This window comes from Talpa occidentalis, unplaced genomic scaffold, assembly GCF_014898055.3.
Source record: "Talpa occidentalis isolate TD23 unplaced genomic scaffold, MPIMG_talOcc4v2.1 talOcc4.13, whole genome shotgun sequence".
Taxonomy (NCBI): Eukaryota; Metazoa; Chordata; class Mammalia; order Eulipotyphla; family Talpidae; genus Talpa; species Talpa occidentalis.
Genome location: NW_023601322.1, coordinates 69,021,451 through 69,044,375, shown reverse-complemented (window position 1 = coordinate 69,044,375; position 22,925 = coordinate 69,021,451). Strand labels below are relative to the sequence as shown.

General features: G+C 38.2%; 1 protein-coding gene across 1 annotated transcript in view; it reads left to right on the top strand.

Annotated features, from left to right (window-relative positions):
* CTNNA1 (catenin alpha 1) overlaps positions 1 to 22,925 on the top strand; it is a 176,287-nt gene that overhangs the window by 118,276 nt on the left and 35,086 nt on the right. Inside the window, exons 8-9 of the mRNA XM_037509201.1 lie at positions 13,055 to 13,135; positions 14,291 to 14,443. Coding sequence (XP_037365098.1) covers positions 13,055 to 13,135; positions 14,291 to 14,443 — 234 coding nt within the window. The remainder of the gene's footprint in view (positions 1 to 13,054; positions 13,136 to 14,290; positions 14,444 to 22,925) is intronic.

The window sequence follows — 22,925 nt, the reverse complement described above, 5'->3', positions numbered from 1 at the left end:
TGTAGTGTGAGCATGAAAGCTATTTCTAGCATGAGTCAGGGTCATGTTTTCCAGGTCTGCAAAATGTAAAGCCTTTTACACATTTTACCTTATCGATTTAGTCTTCAGGGTCAATTTCTGCCATACCATTGGCTTTTAGCCTTCCATGGGTTTTATCTCAGACCTGCAAGCAGAAATCTCAAACCTACTCATGATGTCTGTGAAATAAGGACATCATCGGCCTGTTGGCTTCCAGTGGCTTCGTCCCAGGGGTAAGTCTAGGAAGGAATAGTTTGTCTTAAGAGGTATAATTTCTATGTTGGAGTATGAGGACTGGAAGATCCCAAGTTGCTTCCTCGAGGCCTCAAGTTGCTGCGAAAACTGAAGCAACTGTAGGTATGTAGTTCAAGTCCCCCTAGAAGCAGACCACAAATGGGATCAGACATATAAGAATTTTATTGGGGAAAAGAACTAGGAAATATAAAGGGAGGGAAAAGACAGCAGCATTGCTCTGAGACCCCGTTGTGTCTTAAGACCACAGAACTGGTCTGACACATATGAAAGGAGGAGGGAAGGGAAGATTTCACAGCAGTCATGGACTGCAGTACTGTTCTAAATTTTCCCCAGGCTGAAGCTGCCCATAAATGGAACCTCATGTTCTCAGGAATGAGTCTGCTCTAGTATTTCTACTGTCTTTCTGCTTGCTGGTTAAAGAAACATTTTTCTGTGGGTAAGGTTTAGTCAGATCCTTGAGGGTCTTGGTCATAGGTTTCAGTTACTGTTGTATAGGAACTTTCTCCCAAACTTCCAAGGAGGGGAAGTTTGATATGGGTGGTCTCTTAACATTTTTTTTTTTAAATGAAGGAAAAGAAGCCCTTAGGATACTGTAAATACCTTTATCGAAAAGTCAGCTAGCCATCCTCTGATGAAAAATACCTTTGCCAGGTAGGAGGAGCTGGATGAAATTCTTCCCCAAAGTAAACACTTTATTTCCATGTGGAGAAAAGCATTAGAGTCATTTGGATAAGAGCAGCCACGATTAGAAATGAGTTACTTGGGAAAATTTAGAGGGAAAAGTATCTCTTTCCCCTTAGGTTCTTGGTTCCTTTCTGCTCTTCAGTCCGCTTGTGTACTATATACTAACAAATGGAAAATGCTTGAATTATATTACCCCGTATTATTATAACAGATTTGTGGGCAAGGAAAATTACCCAGAGAAGTACCGATGCAATCAAGAGTAATTACTTTTTGATGCATCTGGAGAAGTGGGCAGTAACGCCTGCTGTATCATAGTACCCACTGAGCACAGATCCTTCTAGTTCCTTCTGGGTTACTGGGCATGTTGCTATCTCTTTGTGTTTAAATGAATCCAAAGAAGTCATGGTGTTTGTCTTAAAATTGGTAGAGTACAGTTTCCATTGATAGAATTTTGTATTACTTCTTGATCTTTTTCTTTAGCTAAAAGGACCAAAAAAAATCCATGTTCTTTTCCTTGGTTTCATTTTTTTTTAAAGATTTATTTATGCACACAAGAACTGGGGTACAGGCCAGAGGTGCAGGGGGTGAGAGGATTCACCACAGAGTAGGGAACAGAACAGGTGGACTGACTGAAATACACTGCTGAGGGGAGCAGCAGGCAAGACAGGAGAAGTCTGATGCACCATGTGGGTCAGTTCCCTGGCCTGGGATCCAACTCATGCTTCAGTGGCTGCTGATAGCTTCATAGTGCTGAGATTTAACCCCTTGTGCTACCAGGGAGGCCCTTCTCGGTTTCATTTTATAGTTGTTTTATTCTAAAAACAGTTAGCATGACGTATGCCTTTGACTTAATTTAAGAGGTAATATAACTTCTGGAAGGTACTATTCATGTGATCTCTTCCAATTTTCACTGCTTTAGTTTTTCGTGACAAGGCAAAAGGAGAAGTAAAATCTAACCTGTCTTTGCTCTGTAAGTGGTTTTAAACAAATTGAATTGAACAGCAGGGCTTAGGTGCTGTAGTTATCTGCTTCCTCTGTGTGAAAGTTTGCTTTAATATATATTGCTGATTAGGGAAAATTACTTCCTCACTTGGAGAAGCAGATGTACAGTTATGTACATGAAATATTTGATTCTTTTGTGATAGAGAGTGAGCTTGATTTGGCTTTATGCTATAGCATCAAATGTTTCTTTAGTCATTTTCAACTCCAAAATTGTAATACTGTGTTATCAGAGTATTGCCCAGAGGTACTCTGGAGAAGTATAATAAAATCAATGTGTTGCTGCTAGTCTTGGTCCATATTTGGAGGATCACCTCATAGTTATAAAAACATAACAGTTTTTAGGGGAAAAAATCTTGAATTTTGTAGGTCTGAAAATATCTATTGGTAAGAACCCTAGGGTTCATACTTGGCAGCCATGTACATGGGCCTGTATTAGTATCAACATCTGTATTAGTCTTTTATTGAAGGGAAGAGGGAAAGAAGATGACAGAAGACTTTGATGAATTCTAGAGCTGTTCACTACTTTCAAACATGTATGTATTTGGGCACAATGGTATGACTTTTTAAATTTTTGATTTGCTTTGTTTTTTTTTAAAAAGATTTATTTATTTATACAAGAACTGGGTACAGGCCAGAGGCGTGTGGGAGGGTGAGAGAATTCACCAGAGACAGAACGGGGAGCAGAACAGGCAGACTGATGAAAACACTGCTGAGGAGAGCAGCGGGCAAGGCCGGAGAGGTCTGCTGCGCCATGTGGGCTTCTTCCTGGTCGACGGGGAATCGAACCCATGCAGCAGAGGCTGTGGACAACTTCACCGTGCTGTTCTCAACCTGCTGCGCCACTGGGGAGGCCCTGATTTGCTTTTATAAGGGAAAAAAAGGCATCCTCTGAGGTTTGGCACTTAACTTTAGCTTGTTACCTTCCCAAGAAACAACCTATCTTAGAGAGAGGTATTTAGAATATATAAGGATTGATGGCTTTACCAGCTAGTCATGTTGAACATTAGCTAGAGTAGTTGGTAGCCCCAGAGCCAAAGGATCTGAGAGCATTCAGAATTTTAGGTTCTTAGGGTCTTAGTACAATCACGGGGTACCACTATCAAGTATAAATAAGTATCTGTGTTGCTGGGAATCTTGCCTTTCAAGAACCTAAGAAATAGGCTGACCACATCAGACCTCCAGAATCCCCATTTTTTTTTTTTTTTATAAGGGTAGCTTTCTCTCCATATCCTTTTCAACACTCATTATTTTTCTTTTTTTTTTTAAATAATAAATTTTATTTTTATATTACCCCATACAATTGCAAACGCCCCATTCTGACCCCAATCCTTCCCCTCCCACCCCCCACCCCCCAAAAAGTGTCTCTGGTTCATAGTTTTTTGTTGATTTTGATTTTCACTTTCTTATATTCATTTTCCTGGTCCCTTATTTAAGTTTTCTAGATTCCTGCTATGAGTGAGACCATCCGGTATTTTTCTTTTTCTTTCTGGCTTATTTCGCTGAGCATGATCCCTTCCAGCGCCATCCATGTTGCTGCAAATTGCATGTGTTTATCTTTTTTGAATGCTGAGTAATATTCCATGATATATATGTACCACATCTTCTTGATCCAGTCATCTATTTTTGGGCATTTGGGTTGTTTCCAAAGCTTAGCTATTGTAAACAGTGCTGCTATAAACATAGGGGTGCAGGTGCTCTTTGGAATTGATGTTTCTGTGTCCTTTGGGTAAATACCTAGGAGTGGAATTGCTGGATCATATGGAAGCTCTATGTTTAGTAGGTCCAGAAATCTCCACACAGCTCTCCATAGTGGTTGGACCAGTTTGCACTCCCACCAACAGTGCACAAGAGTTCCTTTTTCTCCACACCCTCGCCAACATTTGTTGTTGCTAGTTTTTTTAATATGTGCCATTCTCACTGGTGTGAGATGGTATCTCATGGTAGTTTTGATTTGCATTTCCCTGATTACAAGTGATGTTGAACATTTTTTCATATGTCTGTTGGCCATTTGCATTTCCTCTTCAGAGAAGTCAGAATCCCCATTTTTAATCAGATCCTTGTCTCCATTACTCCTCCTGTTTAAGTTTAAATTTTAAAACTCCTTTTATTCTCTTTTAGTAAATACAAAAGCTGTAGGAGGGCCACACTAGTGATGGTGTGCTGTGTTCCTTTTAATGCTGTAACCTATAAAGTTTGGAATTTCTTCTCTCTTTTTAAAGATTTATTTATGCATACAAGAACTGGGGTACAGGCTAGAGTTGCGGGGCATGAGAGGATTCCCCAGAGACAGAGTGGGGAACAGAGCAGTCAGACTGACTGAAACACACTGCTGAGGGGAGCAATGCGCGAAACAGGAGAGATCTGCTTCGCCATGTGGGTTGCTCCCTGGCAGGCCGGGGATCGAACTTGTGCTGCAGAGGCTGCGAATTGCTTCATAGTGCGGTGCTTAACCTCTTGCGCCTCCAGTGAGGCCCTGGAATTTCTTCTTTTGGAGTCATGTGCTTTTAGCAGTTGTCGCTGTGTAGCTGGCAGAGCTAGGACCATATGAAAGCCTAATTCTGTTTTGCTTGCCTTCTAGTTTGTGTCCAGGGCACAGGAATTCAACATAAAATCTTGGGGTTATATACCTGAGTCTGACATTAAGTGAGGGATGAATCTTCCATAGAAGTTTGAACAGAGTTACATTTAAACCATCTTTTTTTTTTTTCCTTTTATCTTTTCTCTTAAGACATCAAACCATACTAAACCAAACAGAACTATCTTGAAGTATTGATTAATGCAGAATGATATAAATTTATATGGCCAACCCCTTTTCTTACTTTTGTGCCAGTGACTTTATTGTGTTCATGTTCCCCCCTTCTGTGAATGGCAGGCTTTTTTTTTTTCTTTCATTTTTTTCTTTATTCAGGAATAAAGTCAATTTTCCTTCTCCCTCTATTTCTATTTAGATGTGTTTCCTCCTGCCTGCATTGATGGCCACAAGCTGCACAAACTCATCTGCATAGGATAGACTTAAGAGTGTGTAAGATATCCATTCCTATTTGCTTGCTGCTTGTATGGAGTGTGTCTCCCTCTAAAGACTTTGTAGCATTCCCTTTGTATGATTATACAATAATTTATGGGCAGATAGTTCGTTTTGAGGCTTTGACTTTTGCAGATAGTGTACGATGAATATCCTTTTAATCTTTGAATCCTTAGGCAAGTTTGTATATAAGTTCCTAGTAGTAAATTGCTGATGACAGTGTAAGTCTGTTTAAAGTTGATAGACATTGCTCTATTGCCTTTTATTAGCATGTACTCTAAGGGGCACCCTGGGACCCAAAACTTGCATTCTTCAATGGGGTCTGGCCATCCTTGCATACAAAGACAAAGCATACTTAGTGTGAAAGAACTTTAATAAGATTAATGTGCATGTAGAAAGAAGAAAGGATAATAATTTTCTAGTAAAACACCCAAAGTTATTGATCCCCTTGTGGGTAAGTGTCAGTCAAATACGGTTGGCCCCAATTGGGACCACTGAGGCCTGAAATCTTGCCACAGGTCTAAGGCACCTTCTGGCAGGGAACTATAAGGAAGGGGCAAAAGAGACAAGTCAAGTCTTGGATGACAGGAACAAAATCAAAATAAAAATTAATATAATGGCTGCCATTATCAGCCTATCCCACATGTTTCTTACCCTTGAGTTTGTTTCACATTTCTATATGTCTCCTCCAAGCCCCCCAAGTCCCTGGTGCAAATCCAAAGCTGAGACAAAAGCTTAGCCCTACCCCCTTCCCTCATCCCATCTCCCGTGTCTTCTAGAACCCACCTGCCTGCCTTCCTCTTTTTATGGTGATGTCTGTTTCACTTCCCAAAAAATTTAAGGCACTTTATCCTTCTCTTAGAAGTCTATAAGTGTGCTCTAACTATGCCTACCCTGTCCATAACAGCATATTGGAAGCTAGCAAATTTCTAAAATATCTATAATCGAATAGGTGAAAAATCATGTTTTCAGTTTTTCTTCAATTACGAGTTGAGATTGAGCATCGCTTTGTGTGTATTGTCACTTTAGTAGGGTATGTTTTTCATTTGCTCATTTCTACTTCCTAAATTGGTCATTTTCTTAACGATTTGTCAGGCATTTGCTCATTTAAGAAATTAATTTGTTTTCTAGATATTTTACAAATAGCTTCTTCCATTTGTCCTTTTAAAGATTTATAGTATTGGTTGTTATTAATCACAAAACTGGTAAGAATCTATCTTAATATTAAAACATATACTCGCCATATTATGCTAAAAATCCAGCACCATTTGTTAATGTGAGATATTATAGGCTTGTCAGTAAACAAAGATTCCTTGTTAGTAACACAAAGAGGATCGGAGCTCTTTTTAAAGTTTTTTGTTTTTGCTTTTTATCAATGTGGAAACCAGGAGAGTTCCCTGATTTATTATAAATCTTAGCTCCATTTTATTAGTTAATTGAGAATTTCAGAGTCCTTCTGAAATAACCCCACAGTTGAGTCTTTTACTTTCTGACTTTCTAATTTTTCTCCATTATAGATTTTGTCATCTCTCCTTTTCCACCAAGCCCCAAAGAAAAAGGAAGAGTTTACATGCTCATTCTGATTTTTCTGACTTCCCAGGTTTTTTAGAAAAGTGTCACATACTAGAAAAGTGTCACATACTAATTGTGATTCCCTCGCTGATAGTTCTATGCCAGAGCAGCCATGAGTTTGGCCTTGTTACACAATGCTGAAATGTTTGTCGTGGCAGAATACCTCAAATGCCATGTATATCTCTGACCAGGGCTGAAAACACCTAAGCTTATTAGAGCTGAATAGACTATTTAGACAGATGCCTGGGTAATTTCCATGTGTAATGCAGCATTGAGTCACAAAAAATGTAAAGGTCGTGAGTAAGGCTAGCTCTCATCTGAGAAAATACCCAAACAGGCAAGCAAAGATCACTTGTAAGCCTCTGCTCTCTATGAGGGGGAAGAGAGGAATGCAGGGTGATGTGTATGTAACGTTAGAGTTTCTGACTTAATTTTTTAGTTTTCAGGACAATATATGTAACATTAGGCAAACTAGAAACTTCTGTTCTTTTGGAGCTTAAAGAGAAGGGTATCCTTTGAAAGGTCTGTATAACCATTACACTCAAATATTGAGTAACTTAGTCTTTCTTTGCCTAAGATGCCCGGTGACTGTTGTCTCAGATTCAGTTTATGCAGAGCTCATCAGCCATCTATGGGCCGAATAGAACAACCGAAGTCAAATTACTTTCGGTCTTCACTAAATGTATATTGCATGATCATGTGTTGCTCAGCCCACAGCAAACCTTTTAGGCCTACTTGGGAAGACATGGATTAACTCTTTAATAGATGTTGGTTTTGTTCTCCCTTGGTTTTCAAACTTTTTTTTTTTTTTTTTTTTAAGAATCTCGTTAACATTAGAGCTCCCATTCCTCTTTATATATTTTTTTTACTTTGTTGTTTGTTTTTGTATGTTGTTTGATTTCTCCTCTCAGGTGTAGTCCCCATAAAATTCCCGCCACCAAGTCTTACCTGTGAACCATCACCATAGTTTCTTGTGTTCTTCCTGCCCCTATTTTGACCCCTCTCCCTTTCTTTCCCCTGCTGAATGTCTCCAATTTATAGTTTGCCTGCTAGTTTTCTCTCTCTCTCTCTCTCTCTCTCTCTCTCTCTCTCTCTCTCTCTCTCTCACTCTCTCACTCACTCTCTCTCTCTTCCCCCCCTCCCCCCTCTCTCCCCCGCCTCCACCCCCCCCCTCCCCCTGATCCCCTGTTTGGTTCCCCTGTATTCCTCCCATAAGTGAAACCATCTGATATTTTTCTTTTTCCTTCTGACTTACTTCACTGAGCTTACTCCCTTCCAGCTCCATGCATGTTACTGCAAGTGACATGAGTTGATCTTTTTTGATTGCTGAAGAGTATTCCCTTGTGTATATATACCACATGTTATTGATCCACTCATCTGTTTTGGGGAACTTAGCTTGTTTCAATAGGTTAGCTATTGCAAATAGTGCTGCAATAAACATAGGAGTGCAGGTTTCCTATTGGATTAATGTTTTTGTGTCCTTTGGGTAGCTACCTAGGAGTGGAATTGCTGGGTCATTCCATTTTTAGTAGTTTAAGGGTCCTCCACCTCATTCTTTTATTTATTTATTTATTTATTTATTTATTTATTTATATTTATACATACATACATACATACATACATACATACATACATACATACAAGCACTGGGTACAGTCAGAAGCACGGGAGGGTGAGAGAATTCACCAGAGCAGGCAACAGAGCAGGCAGAAGGACCAAGGGACACTGCTGAGGGGAGCAGCGGGCGGCAGGAGAGGTCTGCGCGCCATGTGGGACCCTCCTCTGGTGGCCGGGGAGCAGCCGGGGATCGAACTGGCGCTGCAGAAACTGCGGTTAGCTTTGCAACCCAGCGCTCAACCTCTGCGCCACCGGTGAGGTCCTCCATCTCATTCTTGAAGCCTTCCAAAAGCACCTTAGAAAATACTTACTTCTTAAGGTTCTTTACTCTCTTCTTTACTTAAAGGTTTCAACTATGGAGGACAGCAGCAGTTTTCCCCTTCAGTACATGGAAGTCAAGATGCAGCTCCGTTTCTTTCTCTCTCTCATTTTCTTTGGGTGGAAGAGGCTTCTGATGCCTATTTTGACTTGGGACTTATGGAATGCCATGATTCTTAGTTTTTAAATTTTGCTTAATTTTCTGCTGATTTGAGAAGCTTTGTATCTGATTAGACATTCCTGTTAAATTTATCACACCTTGTTTTCCTTTACATGGTCCTTAAATATTTTAGGGTTAAAACTTAGCTTTTACCCTGCTCTTTTACTCTCTTCAGACATGCTCTAGATTAAAATGAGGATAGAAAGCAGTATTTAAGTTTTTTTGAAAAGCCTTATGTTTTCATTAGTAACAAGAAAGCAGGAGACTGATAATTCACCACACACTAATAGACCACACACTAAGTCCTATGCCATTTAAATATATCTCATTCCATTCAGGTCCACTGTGAGATAGGTCAGTGGGTAATGATTTGAGCTTGACTGTTAGGAGAAGCGCAGGTGCTGTGGAAGCACTCTGGAGGGATATCTAACTTGAATTTAAGAGAAAGAGTCTCTAAAGAGGCAGGGCATCTCATCTAAATAATGGATAGAAGAAGTTAGAAGGGGGCAGGGGACTGGGTGTGTTCCAGATAGGTGAGAAAGAGCATAAAATGGATGAAGAATTAAAACGTGTGTTTGGACCATAGGAAGATGCAGAGTGGACCATAATCACTGAGGTGACTGGAATGGTGGACTCTGGCAGCAGTGTGTAGGGAAAGAAGAAAATGAAGTCTTTGTCCCTGAAGAGATTGTATAGATCCTTCAACTTAGATCTTGATTTTCCTTGGAAGCATTGTGGAAGGATGTTTATTTTATGCTCTTTTTAAGTTAAATAGTCCTTTGTAGGCTCACCTGGGAACATCTGTCACATTATTTCTAGGGAGTAAAATGTACCTTGAGATGCCACCAGCATTGTCAAGGATGTATCTCATCCCTCTCTGTTGTGTATTTCATCCCTTCCCAGCTGGGAAGGATTGGAGTCTCAGGGAGTTGAGAGGCAGGAGGGTGTAGGCAAGGATTTGTAGACATACATGTCAGCCACAGCAGTGAAACCTGGTGTCATCTGTGGGCAAAGGTGAGTTGAAAGGAGTGGGGGTAGGTTTATTTATTTATTTATTTATACATACATACATACATACATACATACATACATACATACATACATATATACAAGCACTGGGTACAGTCAGAAGCACGGGAAGGTGAGAGAATTCACCAGAGCAGGCAACAGAGCAGGCAGCGGGTGGCAGGAGAGGTCTGCGTGCCATGTGGGACCCTCCTCTGGTGGGTTGTGATTTTGTTATGTAGATGCTTACTCTTAGGCAGGAACCAGTTCATTGGAAGAAAAAGGAAATGTTGCCACCCAAAATGGGTAAAATCTTCCAGGAAATTCTAGTTCTTAATAATAATTTTAAAAATCAATCCCTAACTTAAATGTAACCTCCTGTAAAATTTATATTTACTATTCTGACACACTGTTATATAATTGAGAACTATCAGATTCAGCAGGATACAAAGTAGTGCTGAATTAGATGTTGCTCTGAATCATTTTATCTCAGATTATAAACCCTCTGAGAGAAGGATTACAGGTAGCCCTGCTCACGCCAATGGATGCTCAGTAAAGAATGTTTCTAAAGAGAAGTCTTTTCATGTAGAAGTACGGTGGAATGGCTTCTTCAGGCTTCTGTTGAAGACAGGTTTTGAAAGCCCTTTCACTATCTGAGCCAGAAATGTGTTGCTGGAAGCCATCCCTTCAAATAACCTTTGCACGCCCTCAGCTCTGCTGATATTTACTTGGTAGGAGAAGCTTCATGTTGAAACCTCAAACAAGCTGTGTCTGTTTCTTAGAAAGACCTCTTGTCACTGCTTAGCAGGGACGTCGATATCAAAATTGAGTGAACCTATGTGGTCTCTCTGCTGAGTGGAATAAAATCTGACAATTAGGTGGTAGCTGAAAGTCACTTATTTTAAATATTCATTGAGCAGCTTTACTTTGGGCCCAGCAAAACTACAAATAAAATCATAACAGCTTTAATTTCAAAGAGAAATAAAGTCTTGTTTTACAGATCAGCAAACTCTTTGCTTTCATCAAGTCATTATTAAGGTTGTTAGTTTGTGTTTGTGTACTCATTCCTCTTATATTGTAAATAATTGGAACCCTCAATTTGCTATTTGGACTTTTTTTTTTTTTTTTTTTAAGGGATGCTTTCCTTTAAAAGGTGGTTTGTTTATGCAATTTGCAGCAACATGGATGGCGCTGGAAGGGATCATGCTTAGTGAAATAAGCCAGAAAGAAAAAGAAAAATACTGGATGGTCTCACTCATAGCAGGAATCTAGAAAACTTAAATAAGGGACCAGGAAAATGAATAACTATAAGAAAGTGAAAATCAAAATCAACAAAAAACTATGAACCAGAGACACTTTATGGGGGGTGAGAGGCGGGGAGGGGAGAGATTGGGGTCAAAATAAGGGGGTTGCAATTGTATGGGGAATACAAAAATAAAATTTATTTAAAAAAAAAAAAGTGGTTTGTTTAGTGTAACCTGAAAGGTTGAGTAAATAACTGCTTCTGAACTGCCCCTTCCTGATTAATGAAGTATAAAGTTCTGTTTCCTTAAGTAAGAAGAAAGATAAATTGATTTTTAAGGTAGTTTGACAAAGACAGAATTAAGAAATTCATGGTGTGGGTTGCATCTTAAAGTGAATTTTGCTGTATGACTATAATTACCTCAAAAGTCAAGTTTAGGGATTTGCTTTTATATGATTTTCGAGGTAAAACCTTCTATCCAAACTGAGGAAATGCCCAGGCATTCAAAGTTATGAGAATTGGGCTCTTGTGAGGTTATTGGGTTTCAGAATCCAGATGCTTTTTGAAACAAAGGATCTATTAGAACAAAAATATGTGGCTAGGAATAATAATAATCTTTTCTGGGATTATGTATAGAATTTTTTTTGGAGTATTTAAATGTCTAAGGAGTGAGACTTTGATTAAAGCCTTAAGTATGAGATTGTTAGTTTGATATTTTTAATGTAATTTTAGCTATCTGTGCTTTAGATTCTAGTATTTTGATATTAAGAGATTGAAAGTGACAAGCCTGTCGGGTTCTTTTCTGACTGATGTCCATGAATAAGTCACAGTTTACTTTTGCAGATAGAAATTCTCATACCTGAATCAGGTATGAGACTGATTTTTCTTGAGGCTCTTTCTACCCTTAAAGTTAGTGGACTATTTAATTTTATTGGCAGTACAGGAATGCTGGGGAGAAAGGATAAGGGATATGACCCTTACTGGATTTGACAAGTGACCATATCCATTTATCACTTATATGTCAACTCTTAATATTCATAAGTTCCCTCTTCTCTCCTTTCTGTCCTCTGTTAAATAACCTGTATCCCTCAATGTTCCTTTTTTCTTTTCCTCTAACAGTTCACAGAGGTAAGGGCAGAGAGACAAGTGTCATTATCTCCCTTTAATAGATGGGGGAATAAGAGACAAAATGTGTAACAAATGTACATAAAAGTCACTCAGAAAGATATGACTATCTCCCCATTTCCAATCATTTATCTGCTGTGCTGATTTGTATAGTGATGGCATATCAATACAGAAAAGTCTTTTGACCACTGTGGAACACTGGATTAAATGTGACTGTCCGTTTCTGTATCTCTGATGATTAATAAATATTTTACAGACAGTGCAACATTTGTTGGCTGGGCGTTTTGTAAGGAAAAACTTTTAATTTACTTCGTAGTTTAACCTAACTGATGTTTTATTATGTGTAGCATATGGCTAGCTCTTCCTGGGATAACTACCTCTGTCCTTTTTCTTTCAACTACCATCTGTTTTTGATATTTACAATATTCCTTGGGGCAAATCTCAACTCAATCCCCTGACCGCTGAAGAAATGCAGATTTACATACTTCTCTTAAAAGTGGGTACTGTATTGTCTTCTGTGTGACATAATTGCATTCAGCTTAGTGTAGAATTAAAAGATATGTGGCTGAAGTAATTACAAAGTATTCTTATTTGATCTTCATGATAAACATTATTAACTCTGACCCATCATGGTACATCCTAATTTTTAAGATTCATTGTTTCACTTTGTTTTAGTATTACTTACCATGTATAATATTTTGCCATTCTTCAAATCTCAGAATTAATCCAAATCAGGTATAACCTGATCTTGCTTATGATTCAAGGAAAACTGCTTAATGAAACTGCTGTGTGCTGACTCGAGTTAAAATACAACTTTAAATTTTAAAATGAAATTTTAAGCAAAAACGTTGTATATTGGCTTTCCTTATTTAGTTTGGCAAAAGTCACATTGTCCCGTTTCCTTGATGTTAATTTTCCAAGTTTGGGATTTAAAAAATTCACTTTTTTTCAGTGCTTTGAATGTAAATAGCTATCAGCTATTATTGAATTTCATTGTGAATTACTAAAGTACACATTTACTTCTGTTTTCCAGGCTGGACGTAAAGAAAGAAGTGATGCGCTCAATTCTGCAATAGATAAAATGACCAAGAAGACCAGGGACTTGCGTAGACAGGTAAGCTGGAAAGTGCGGGTTGCTTTCCCAAGTTCTCAAGTTCCCATATTTTGTTTCAATATGGGGCCCATAAGTTTTACTGGGATGAATGATGAATTTTCACAGCAAAGTGACTTTTGCTAATAAGCTTCTAAATGGGTGCTAAAAATCTCATGGGGACATGAGATAATACAGTCCCACTGGAGTGGACTGAATAAATTAGCTCTAGTGTGAAAAGGATGTACAGGTAAGAAAACCAGTTTGAAATGACTTGCAGATTTGTAAAAATAACCTGAAGGAATTGTTGAAATTAGCATACATGCAGTAGAAACAGAAATTACAGTTATTTATTTGACTTGCTTTATTCTGATTATACACTCAAAGTTCCTTTAGATCTTTGGTGGAACTGTATTTCTAGTACAAACATTGTGCATATAAAAGCATTTCGAATGCTCATCTTTCCAAGTCAATAAATACAGAAGAACCTCTTCTTTTAAGGTTAAATAATCCCATTTATATTTTGGAATGAGTTTTAATGAGCTTTAATCTTTTAAAAAGGTAGGGTAAAATTTATAAAATTTATTAAGACTTAAAATGTAGTTATAATAATATTACAAAATAATTCCCAGACTGAATGGAGAGACATCTTATTGTTTGTGATATAAAGCAAAATTGGACTATATTGATTTTCTTTTTGATGAAGTGGAATCAAAAATGGTTATGGTTATGAGGATAACCTTTCAGTTCTAAGGTTCACAATATGGGAACACCGTTGAGATAAACCTAAAAGTGCTTTTTCCCCTTCTGTTCTCATTTTTTTAAGCCAGTTATACTAATTACATGTTTTCCATGGCCCTGAGCTACTTTTTGTTCACTTTTGTGTTAGTCCTCTAAGATATAAGCCTTAATGTTATAATTCCTAGGGGAAAAAATGGATATTATCTTGAAAACTAAAATTATTTTGTTGAAATGCTGTGACCACAGTGTAAACCATTGTCTCCACCATCATGTTTCCTATGTTGGAGATAATATAACTGCATGACCTACATGAGAGATCCTCATATAAGTGCAACTAGGCTATCATTAGCTTCCATTTGGTTTAAAAATATAAGAGGAAAAAAAGCAATGTAGCTTCTTGGTAGAAATAAAATCAAATTTTTATAATTTAATTATTAGCTCCGCAAAGCTGTCATGGACCACGTTTCAGATTCATTCCTGGAAACCAACGTTCCACTTTTAGTATTGATTGAAGCTGCAAAGAATGGAAATGAGAAAGAAGTTAAGGAGTATGCCCAGGTTTTCCGTGAACATGCCAACAAATTGATTGAGGTAAGTGTATGGGCAATTTAATTGACTGAAGATAACTTGATGAAATATGGTGATTTTTCAGTCACTTAATTGTTAAAGATCTTGGGGGTTCACCCCCAAGATGGGGGTGAACATGGTTAAGGCGAAAGCTATTTTTACTTACATCTATCCAGTGATCCAGCTGATCATTTTGGTCAGTTTACATTAATTATGTACATGATTAAATATAGGTAGTAGCTTTCCTAGAAATTTAACCTCTTCGGTTAATGTTGATACAAATAAAGATCCATCATGACAAACCTAACCTCAGAAGACACAGAAGGGAGAAATATCTAAGAAGCAGGTGCTCAAGAGTGACACTGCCTGAACTTGCATACTAGAGAGCTACTTAAAGTCTCTGAATTCTAGTTTTTGTTTGTAAAATGAGAACAGTTGATACCTATTTTGGTATTATTTTGAAGTCTAAAAGAGGTGATATGTCAGCTGCTTAATCCTTTGCCTCAGACACAGCCCAATAATCTTGTTTTAAAGACTGAGCCCTGCCGGGCGTGGTGGCGCGCGCCTGTAGTCCCAGCTACTCGGGAGGCTGAGGCTGGAGGATCGCTTGAGCCCAGGAGTTCTGGGCTGCAGTGCGCTATGCCGATCGGGTGTCCGCACTAAGTTCGGCATCAATATGGTGACCTCCCGGGAGCGGGGGACCACCAGGTTGCCTAAGGAGGGGTGAACCGGCCCAGGTCGGAAACGGAGCAGGTCAAAACTCCCGTGCTGATCAGTAGTGGGATCGCGCCTGTGAATAGCCACTGCACTCCAGCCTGGGCAACATAGCGAGACCCCATCTCTTAAAAAAAAAAAAATAAAATAAATTTTTAAAAATAAAAAAAAAAAAAAGTCTGAGCCCTAACATGCTGCTAATTAGATTATGTTAAAATAGAGGAAGTCTGAATGTAAGGTGACAGGAAGAAAGAGCAGTGAATTGCTATTTAATGTCTAGGTAAGTTACGCTTGCTTCTACCTTTTTCATAACTGAAATTATGTTAGTATTTAATTTATTCTTTATCATTTCAAAAAATTTGACACATAGTGAGTACATATCCATGTAATTAAATTTTGTAGTCTTAATACAAAAATAGTTAATATTTGGAAAAGATACTCTGTAGATCATTTAGTAAGTTGGTCAGTGTATAAGAATAGAAAATGGGCCTTTTATATGAAATGTATGTCTTATACATTTGATTTTATAGCCATATTAGACCAGGTTAATATTATAAAAATACTCTAAGGAAGACTTCAGTGATCACATTAAATGTATTGCTAACTTTATATTTAGTTTTCTTTGAACATTTAATGTTGTTCTGACCTGAATTAATTATGTACAGAAAACATAGGTCAGTGTCTTATTCTAGTTAATGATTCTGGTATTTGAAATTAAAGTCAGAAGACTTTCACTTTTTGTCACCATGAAACATCTTGTTGAGTTAGTCATAAGGTGTAATCCAGGTGTAAAAAAATTATCTTTAAGAAAACCAGTCTCCTGTAAGTAGCCTAATATTTAGAAAGTATGCTGGTAGGCAGGAAGCAAGGCTGCTAGCAGCACAAGGTCTTGGGTAACAGGTACCAGCAATGCTGTGGGAAAGGGCCCTGTACAGTGCATGGTCCTCACAGGGCAGCTCCTCCAGTCTTTACTGTGGCTGAAGGGCCTTCAGCTAGGTCCTGCAATGTAATCCTCAGTCTTCCAGCCAATAGAACTGACATTTGCTAAGCACCCACTGTATAGTAGGTATATGCAAATACAATGTACTTTCCACAGCAGCATTTCTAGGCAAAGAAACTGATGCTTGGAAAGTTTGATTAACTTGCCTGAAATCACCCCACTTGAGATCTGATGTCTCTGGAATTTACTGGTTTCGTGGAGAGGCTATCACCCAATGAGAAGGTTAGGTGGAGCTGGTAGTGTTGGAGCTCTTGCTCAAGGAGCTTTTTCTATACTTATACTTTTTCTTTTATTTTAAACATCACTAGCCAAGGACTCCTTAGAGCTTAGAGTTCAGTGTTCCCTCTTGCAGCTCCATTCTGACCCCTCTGTCACCCCTCTGCCCTCTCCTTGCCCTCCACACCTATCATCCCCATTGTATTGTATATATATTAAATGACACATAGATTTTCATTGTTTAAGGTATAACCAAAGGTTTTGTAGTGCCATTCTGCAAACAGTTAAATTACATTTATGGTAATAGAGATAGTAGGATATATAATTTTGTATGTGCATGAAAAGGAAATGAGTTTTTCAAGTGTTGTTGAAGCCTAAAATTCCTGACTCAAGCTGGCAGAACTTTATTCTTCAATGACAAGGTTTCTCCTCCCCATTTTTGTATTACAATGAAATACTCTGCAAGTGAGAGATTTGTTTTAAGCAAAGGTAAAATACTTCATTTTGAATATTTAATCTCGTGAATTCTTCCTTTCTTTTCAGTAGTTCTCGCTTACATGGAATAAATGTCTGCAGACCAGCTTTGGGTTTAGGAACCAAAGCCTTTTTCTCCTGAGGATTTAGGGAAAGTAAGAGTGCTATATGAGAATTGTGTCGGGCTGGTGGTGATAGGCCTCTGGTAGGAAAGGAGCTCAGATTCTTTGAGAATTTTGCCATATATGTTTGGGAGGAGTGGTCCTCCTAAAATACTGCAATGTGATTCTGCCACTAATCACCTAGAGTTAGCATAGATGAAGGGCATGCTTGATCCCCAACAAGATTATTCTCATCCAGATGCCAACTGCAAGTTAGAGGATTTCCCAGCCCACTTGCACTTCTGACCAACTGGTCTTTTAATTCAGTGTTTCTCATTACCCCCCTCACAAAACTGTCTTCATTGTATATGTCAGCTGCAGGCTTGGCATTCCCTATGGCACCTGTATTTCTGATCAACTTGCTACTAATTGGAGAGGTTCCCATCACCTGCCGCAGATTCAACAACTTTCTAGAACAATTTGTAGAACTCAGGAGAGCACTATACTTAGGGTTATATTTTATGGCAGTGGATACCAATTAGGATCGACCAGATGAACAGACATTTAGGAAAGATCGCAAATACTGTTTCTTTACTGCTCTTTAATGTGTCCAAAGTAAATTTGGAGCAGATGTGTTGGTTCTTGCTAACCTGGTTTTGAGGAAACTTTTTATTGCTTTAATAGAAATACTCTCCCTCCTTCTATTCCTGGAACAAGTGAAATAATGTACAAAGGTAATATTTTGATTTGGGGTATCATACAATGTTGCTTCAAATGTAGTAATAGCTTCTGAGTAGGGATAGCACCCACTATGAAATGGAAATGTCTTATGGTACTTCTTTGGATATCCCATTATGGAAATACAAGATTAGTTTCAAGCATAAAAACCACGTACTGATTGGAGGTTTAAGGATCATAGTGAATTTCTTCAGTCCCTCTGTATGCACATAGAACCAGACAGCTTGTTGATATCGACTGCTTATTTGATCCTTATTACATGACTTTGGTGATTTTTTGCTTGAAAAAGCAAATAACAGTGTTTGCCACAAGGTTGCTCTGATTTTCTCAGGTCTGACAGAGACCTCTGATTGCTTCATATCTCAAGTTATCAGTGGAATCTGGAACCTCCCCATGAAGCTCCTAATGTGAAAGGGTGTGCAGACAGTGTATGTTTCCAAGGCCAGTGAGTAGGGGAGCAGGAGCCAAGGATCAGTATTGGTGAGCTGGGTGACACTGGTCTTCACCATCTCCTTGTGTTAAGAAGTATAGCACTGTGTGCTTCTCTTTCATCTGTTTATAGAAAGGCAGGACTATGATTTAGGATAATGATAACATCTTTTGTTATTGACTTGTTCTCCTATATCAAGTTAATGATTTCTAGATGTTTTTCAATTTAAAGTTTATTGAGGTGAACATTTTATTTTCTGTCAGAAATATTAACCTTTTTGTCAATAATGCAACACCCATGTGTCCTTTTTCACTGCTTCATTCTTTACCCACCTCCTTTGATTTTGAGTAGCCTAGTAGCTAAAGAGCAGACAGTTTTTCCTTTCTAATTTTGCTCTCTTTTGGGTTATTTTTCAATTTCACGAGTTGAGAGTGAAATAGGGAAAATGTCATTCATGAAATCTTGCCTATTAAAACCATATATCATTTACTATCCCTCCCTCTTAGCACCAGACATTTGTATTAAAATGGCCTCTTATTATAATGAACTTACTACAGTAAGCTACAGCTCATTCATTGCCTTGTGAAATGAGAACCAGAAAATAAATGTAACTGGTTTTCTATTGAGCTGGATTATCGCCCCACCTCCAAGTATTTCCCATTACCCAGGACTTCATAGGGCATAGCTTTATTGGCTTGAAATGTGTATTTTAACTGCAAATTGAATGATGTGCATTATAACTTTTATTCTGTGGTATGCCGATATGTGCAGTAAGGTGGCCTTGAAGAAGGCTCTGTAAGGAGCATTTGAATTAAACACTGACCTTATAAGATCTACATGTGACATCTTGGGTGTTTTCTCAGTGCATCTCTTTAATACCATAGGCTGATTTTTTTTTTTTTTTTTTTTTTTTTTGGGGCAAGTAACAAATTAAATGAAGCTTCAATTTTCTAGGATTGTAGGATGTTTGCATCAAAGCAGTGAAGTGTTCTTTGGGGGAATGCTGACCTTGTATTCCAGAAGAATCATCTAAGTATATTGAGCTTGGTCTTGTCATATATTTCAAGGTTTTACAAATTCAGATGTATGGAACTGTGTCAGATAAAAATGTCTTGCAAATATTATTTCATACACTTTACCCCCAAACAAGTTACTTTGGCTGCATTTAACCAAATTTTAGGATGATCAAGTGAAAACAGTCACCCTTGTTCTCAAAAAGCATCAAGATTCTTTTCTCTTGGAACATAAATTGGAGTGATTAAGGATCCTTTTTGCCAGCATTGACCCTGCTCCAGAAAAGAGGGTAGGACCTCCTGTTTCCTCATCAGAACAGCTGATAAACCAATAGGCAGTTTTACCAAAAGATTAGTCAAGCATTTAGATAGAAATAGGGAACATGTTAAGTGGTCCATATGAAATAATGCAAATTAATTTGATTATAATATCATCTGGGTGATAATATATGAATGAAATTCTTTTAAAAGTATTAAAGAGGGCCTCCCCGGTGGAGCAGCAGTTGAGCCCTGGGTTGCGAAGCTGCCCGCAGCCTCTGCAGCGCCAGTTCGATCCCCGGCTGCTCCCCGGCCACTGGAGGAGGGTCCCACATGGCGCGCAGACCTCTCCTGCCGCCCACTGCTCCCCTCAGCAGTGTACTTCGGTCCTTCTGCCTGCTCTGCTCCCCGCTCTGGCTCTGGTGAATTCTCTCACCCTCCCGCGCTTCTGACTGTACCCAGTGCATGTATGTATAAATAAATAAATAAATCTTTAGAAAAAAGGGTATTAAAGAGCCAAGCTGTATAAGATAATTTGATATTTTAGTAAATATACTATTTATGCCTATTAGTAGATACTTACATTTTTTAACCCAATCTCTTCCAAAAATTAGATTTGACATATCTTAATTTGAACAAAAACATGTGAAATAAGCTAGATACAGAAAATCACCACCTAGGAAAAGAAAAATAGGCAATTATTTACTATAATTGCTGTGCTTGAGTTTGGATTTGGTGGTTCTGCACTTCCCAAGGAGGCAAGGATGAAACACAGTCTTGTATTTCTTGTCTATAGAATTCAGGAAGTATGCCCATTTTTTTTTTTCATAGGAAGTAAGTCTAGCCTAAAAATAAAGTATGAAAGAAATTCTTGCATAGGTCTCTATATAACATGCAGTGAATGAGTAAATAGATAGGTTCCTCACATTTTAATAATAAACATAACGACAGATTCACATGATTTTTTTTCTTGTAAATTCCCTCTAAAAACGCAAGGTCATAATACTCAATCAACACTCAGTAGAGATTCAAACAGCTATAATCTGATGAGAACTTCAGCTTCCCAGTAAGAATATTAGGACCACAGAGGACCAAGAATCAAGTATTTCCTCCTGATCATCCCAGCATAGCTTTCTCTACTGTCTTTTTAAAGCTAATGTTCAAGCTCTTTATGTTTTGGATATAAAGACCATATGTGTAGCTGTAGTCATTTAGTTTATAGGTTCTTCTCCCTATTAGAGTATTTAGTACACCACATAAACCTGTGGTTTCATTTTTACCATTGCATTTTGTTCTCTCTCCTTAATCTGTTTCCATCCCTCCTCTATTTACAGTTCTCTTGGATAGGTTGAGTTTTCCCACCTCCTCCTACCCATCCCCCTTTTTGCTTGGAAATCATGTTCTCTTATTAGTAACAAATCTTGATATTTTAGCATGCATGTTTAATTCAGAGCCTGAGGTTACTCAGTGTCTTTTCTTCCTACAAAAAACAATATAAGAATCTTAGAATGTTTTAATTTCAGTCATTCTCCAACTTAAATATTGCTGTGATTCGGTGTTTTCTTGTAATTTTTAGTTTCATTAGTTAGACACTGTTGGTATTGCTTTATTCATTTTAAAAAAATTTTTGCTTCAATCTTACCTAATTCCATATTTTTGTTGCTTTCCAATTTTTTCCTGCATATTATATCTTCCTCTAAGCTTTCTTCCTGAAGCTTATTTATTAGAAACTTCTTTAGTGGCAGGAGGGGAGTATGTCTGGAGTAAATGCTCTTGGGTTACTGAGTTATTTCATTAGTGTATAGTCCCAGAATGAAAAGTGCGGCCCCCCACCCCCCCAGTTATTTGAAGAACATAATTCCCTGTCTCTGGCTTCTGTTGCTGTCATGAAGTCAGCCATGAATCTTGCAACCTTTCTTTGTAGATAAGTTTTATTTACTCTCTGGTTGTTTCTGAAATCTTGTCTTGGTTGTTCTTGAGCTTCACTACAGGGTACCATGGTATGGGTTTCTTTTTATTTACTCTGCTTAGAATTTGTATCCCCAAATCTGAAAATTATATTTCATCCACTCTAAAAATTCTTCAGTTATGCTCTCTCTTATTGTTGCCTCTCTCTTAGTTTCTCTGACTGTCCTTCTGAAATTCCTTATGTTGAGTAATAGCCTCCTCAATCTACCTTGCGTTTCTCTTAATTTCTTTTATGATTTCCATATCATGAAAATTTCTCAATTTTCCTGAATAATTTCTTCAGTTTGAATTTCCAGATACTAGTTCTCTTTTCATCAGTGTTTAGACAATATTATTTAAAATTTCTAGACGTGGTAGAAGTGTTTACTTTTTTCTTGACATTTTATTTGAATACTTCTCAAATCATTTTGTTATAGGCCCCTGTAACCTGGTTCTGTTTGTGTTAGTGGGTTAACCTAGTCCTTGCTTGTTACCCTCCTGTTGGTGAAAACCTAATCGGTGAACTTTCTTTCCTACTGGGGGTAGGAGAATAAACACCAGACCAGTGCTTGAAGTTCCTGAAACCCAAGCTGTAAAACCCCCAAGTCTAGCCAGTATCCTGCTTCCACATTACCAGCCCTGGTGATCTCCCACATAAACCCAGATCTCCTGCTCATCTCTACTCTAGGAGTGTGGCTCAGCGCAGTTACCATCCTGCCCTTCTTGTATGACAGGCCAGTAAACATATATTGCTTGTTAACAGTTACTAGCTTTTTCAAAATTTGTGCCCTATTTATTGGTAGAAGCCAGACAAATACCCTTCAGCATCAGTAACATTTATAGAATATGTTTTTTCATCATCTGCATTTTGTATACTTGCTTTTTTTTTTTTTTTAAGATTTATTTATGGGTATAAGAACTGGGGTGTAGGCCAGAGGTGTTGAGGGTGGTGGTGACAGGATTCACCAGAGACAGAGTGGGGAACAGAAGAGGTGGATTGACTGAAATACACTGCAGAGGGGAGCAGGGAAGCAAGACGGAAGAGGTCTGCTGCACCATGTGAGTTAGCTCCCTGGCCAGGGATCCAACTCACCTTGCAGTGACTAGCAGCAGCTTAACAGTACTTTGTGTCTTTAACCCCTGCACCACCAGGGAGGCTCCACTTGCTTTTATTTCTGTTAACATAAGAAATATTTTTTAATACTCAATTTTTCTTCATTTGTATATCTGTAGTTGTTGTGAATCTGATTATGCAGTTTTAGTTCTTTCATGTACTTTTGCCCACGATGGCTTATTTCCATGCAGGGACTCCTGCATTTTTTATTGTGAATTCACATTTCTGGCATACTGCATATGGGAATTCTCTGAAGCCTGAGTTTACATTATTTTCCATCACAGAAAATATCCGTTTATTTTGCTTGTGCCACTTGCTCAGAGATAGTACTAATACTTGGCCTCCTAAATCTGAGAAGTTTTTTGTACCATAAATATGACTTAACTTCTATCCTAAACCCCTGTGATAAAATTTGGGGAAGGGAGGCCTTTTCTTACCCTTATTAAGTAAATGCTTAGCTTTTTCCTTTTAAATGTGACTTTTTCCTACTTTACTTTTTCT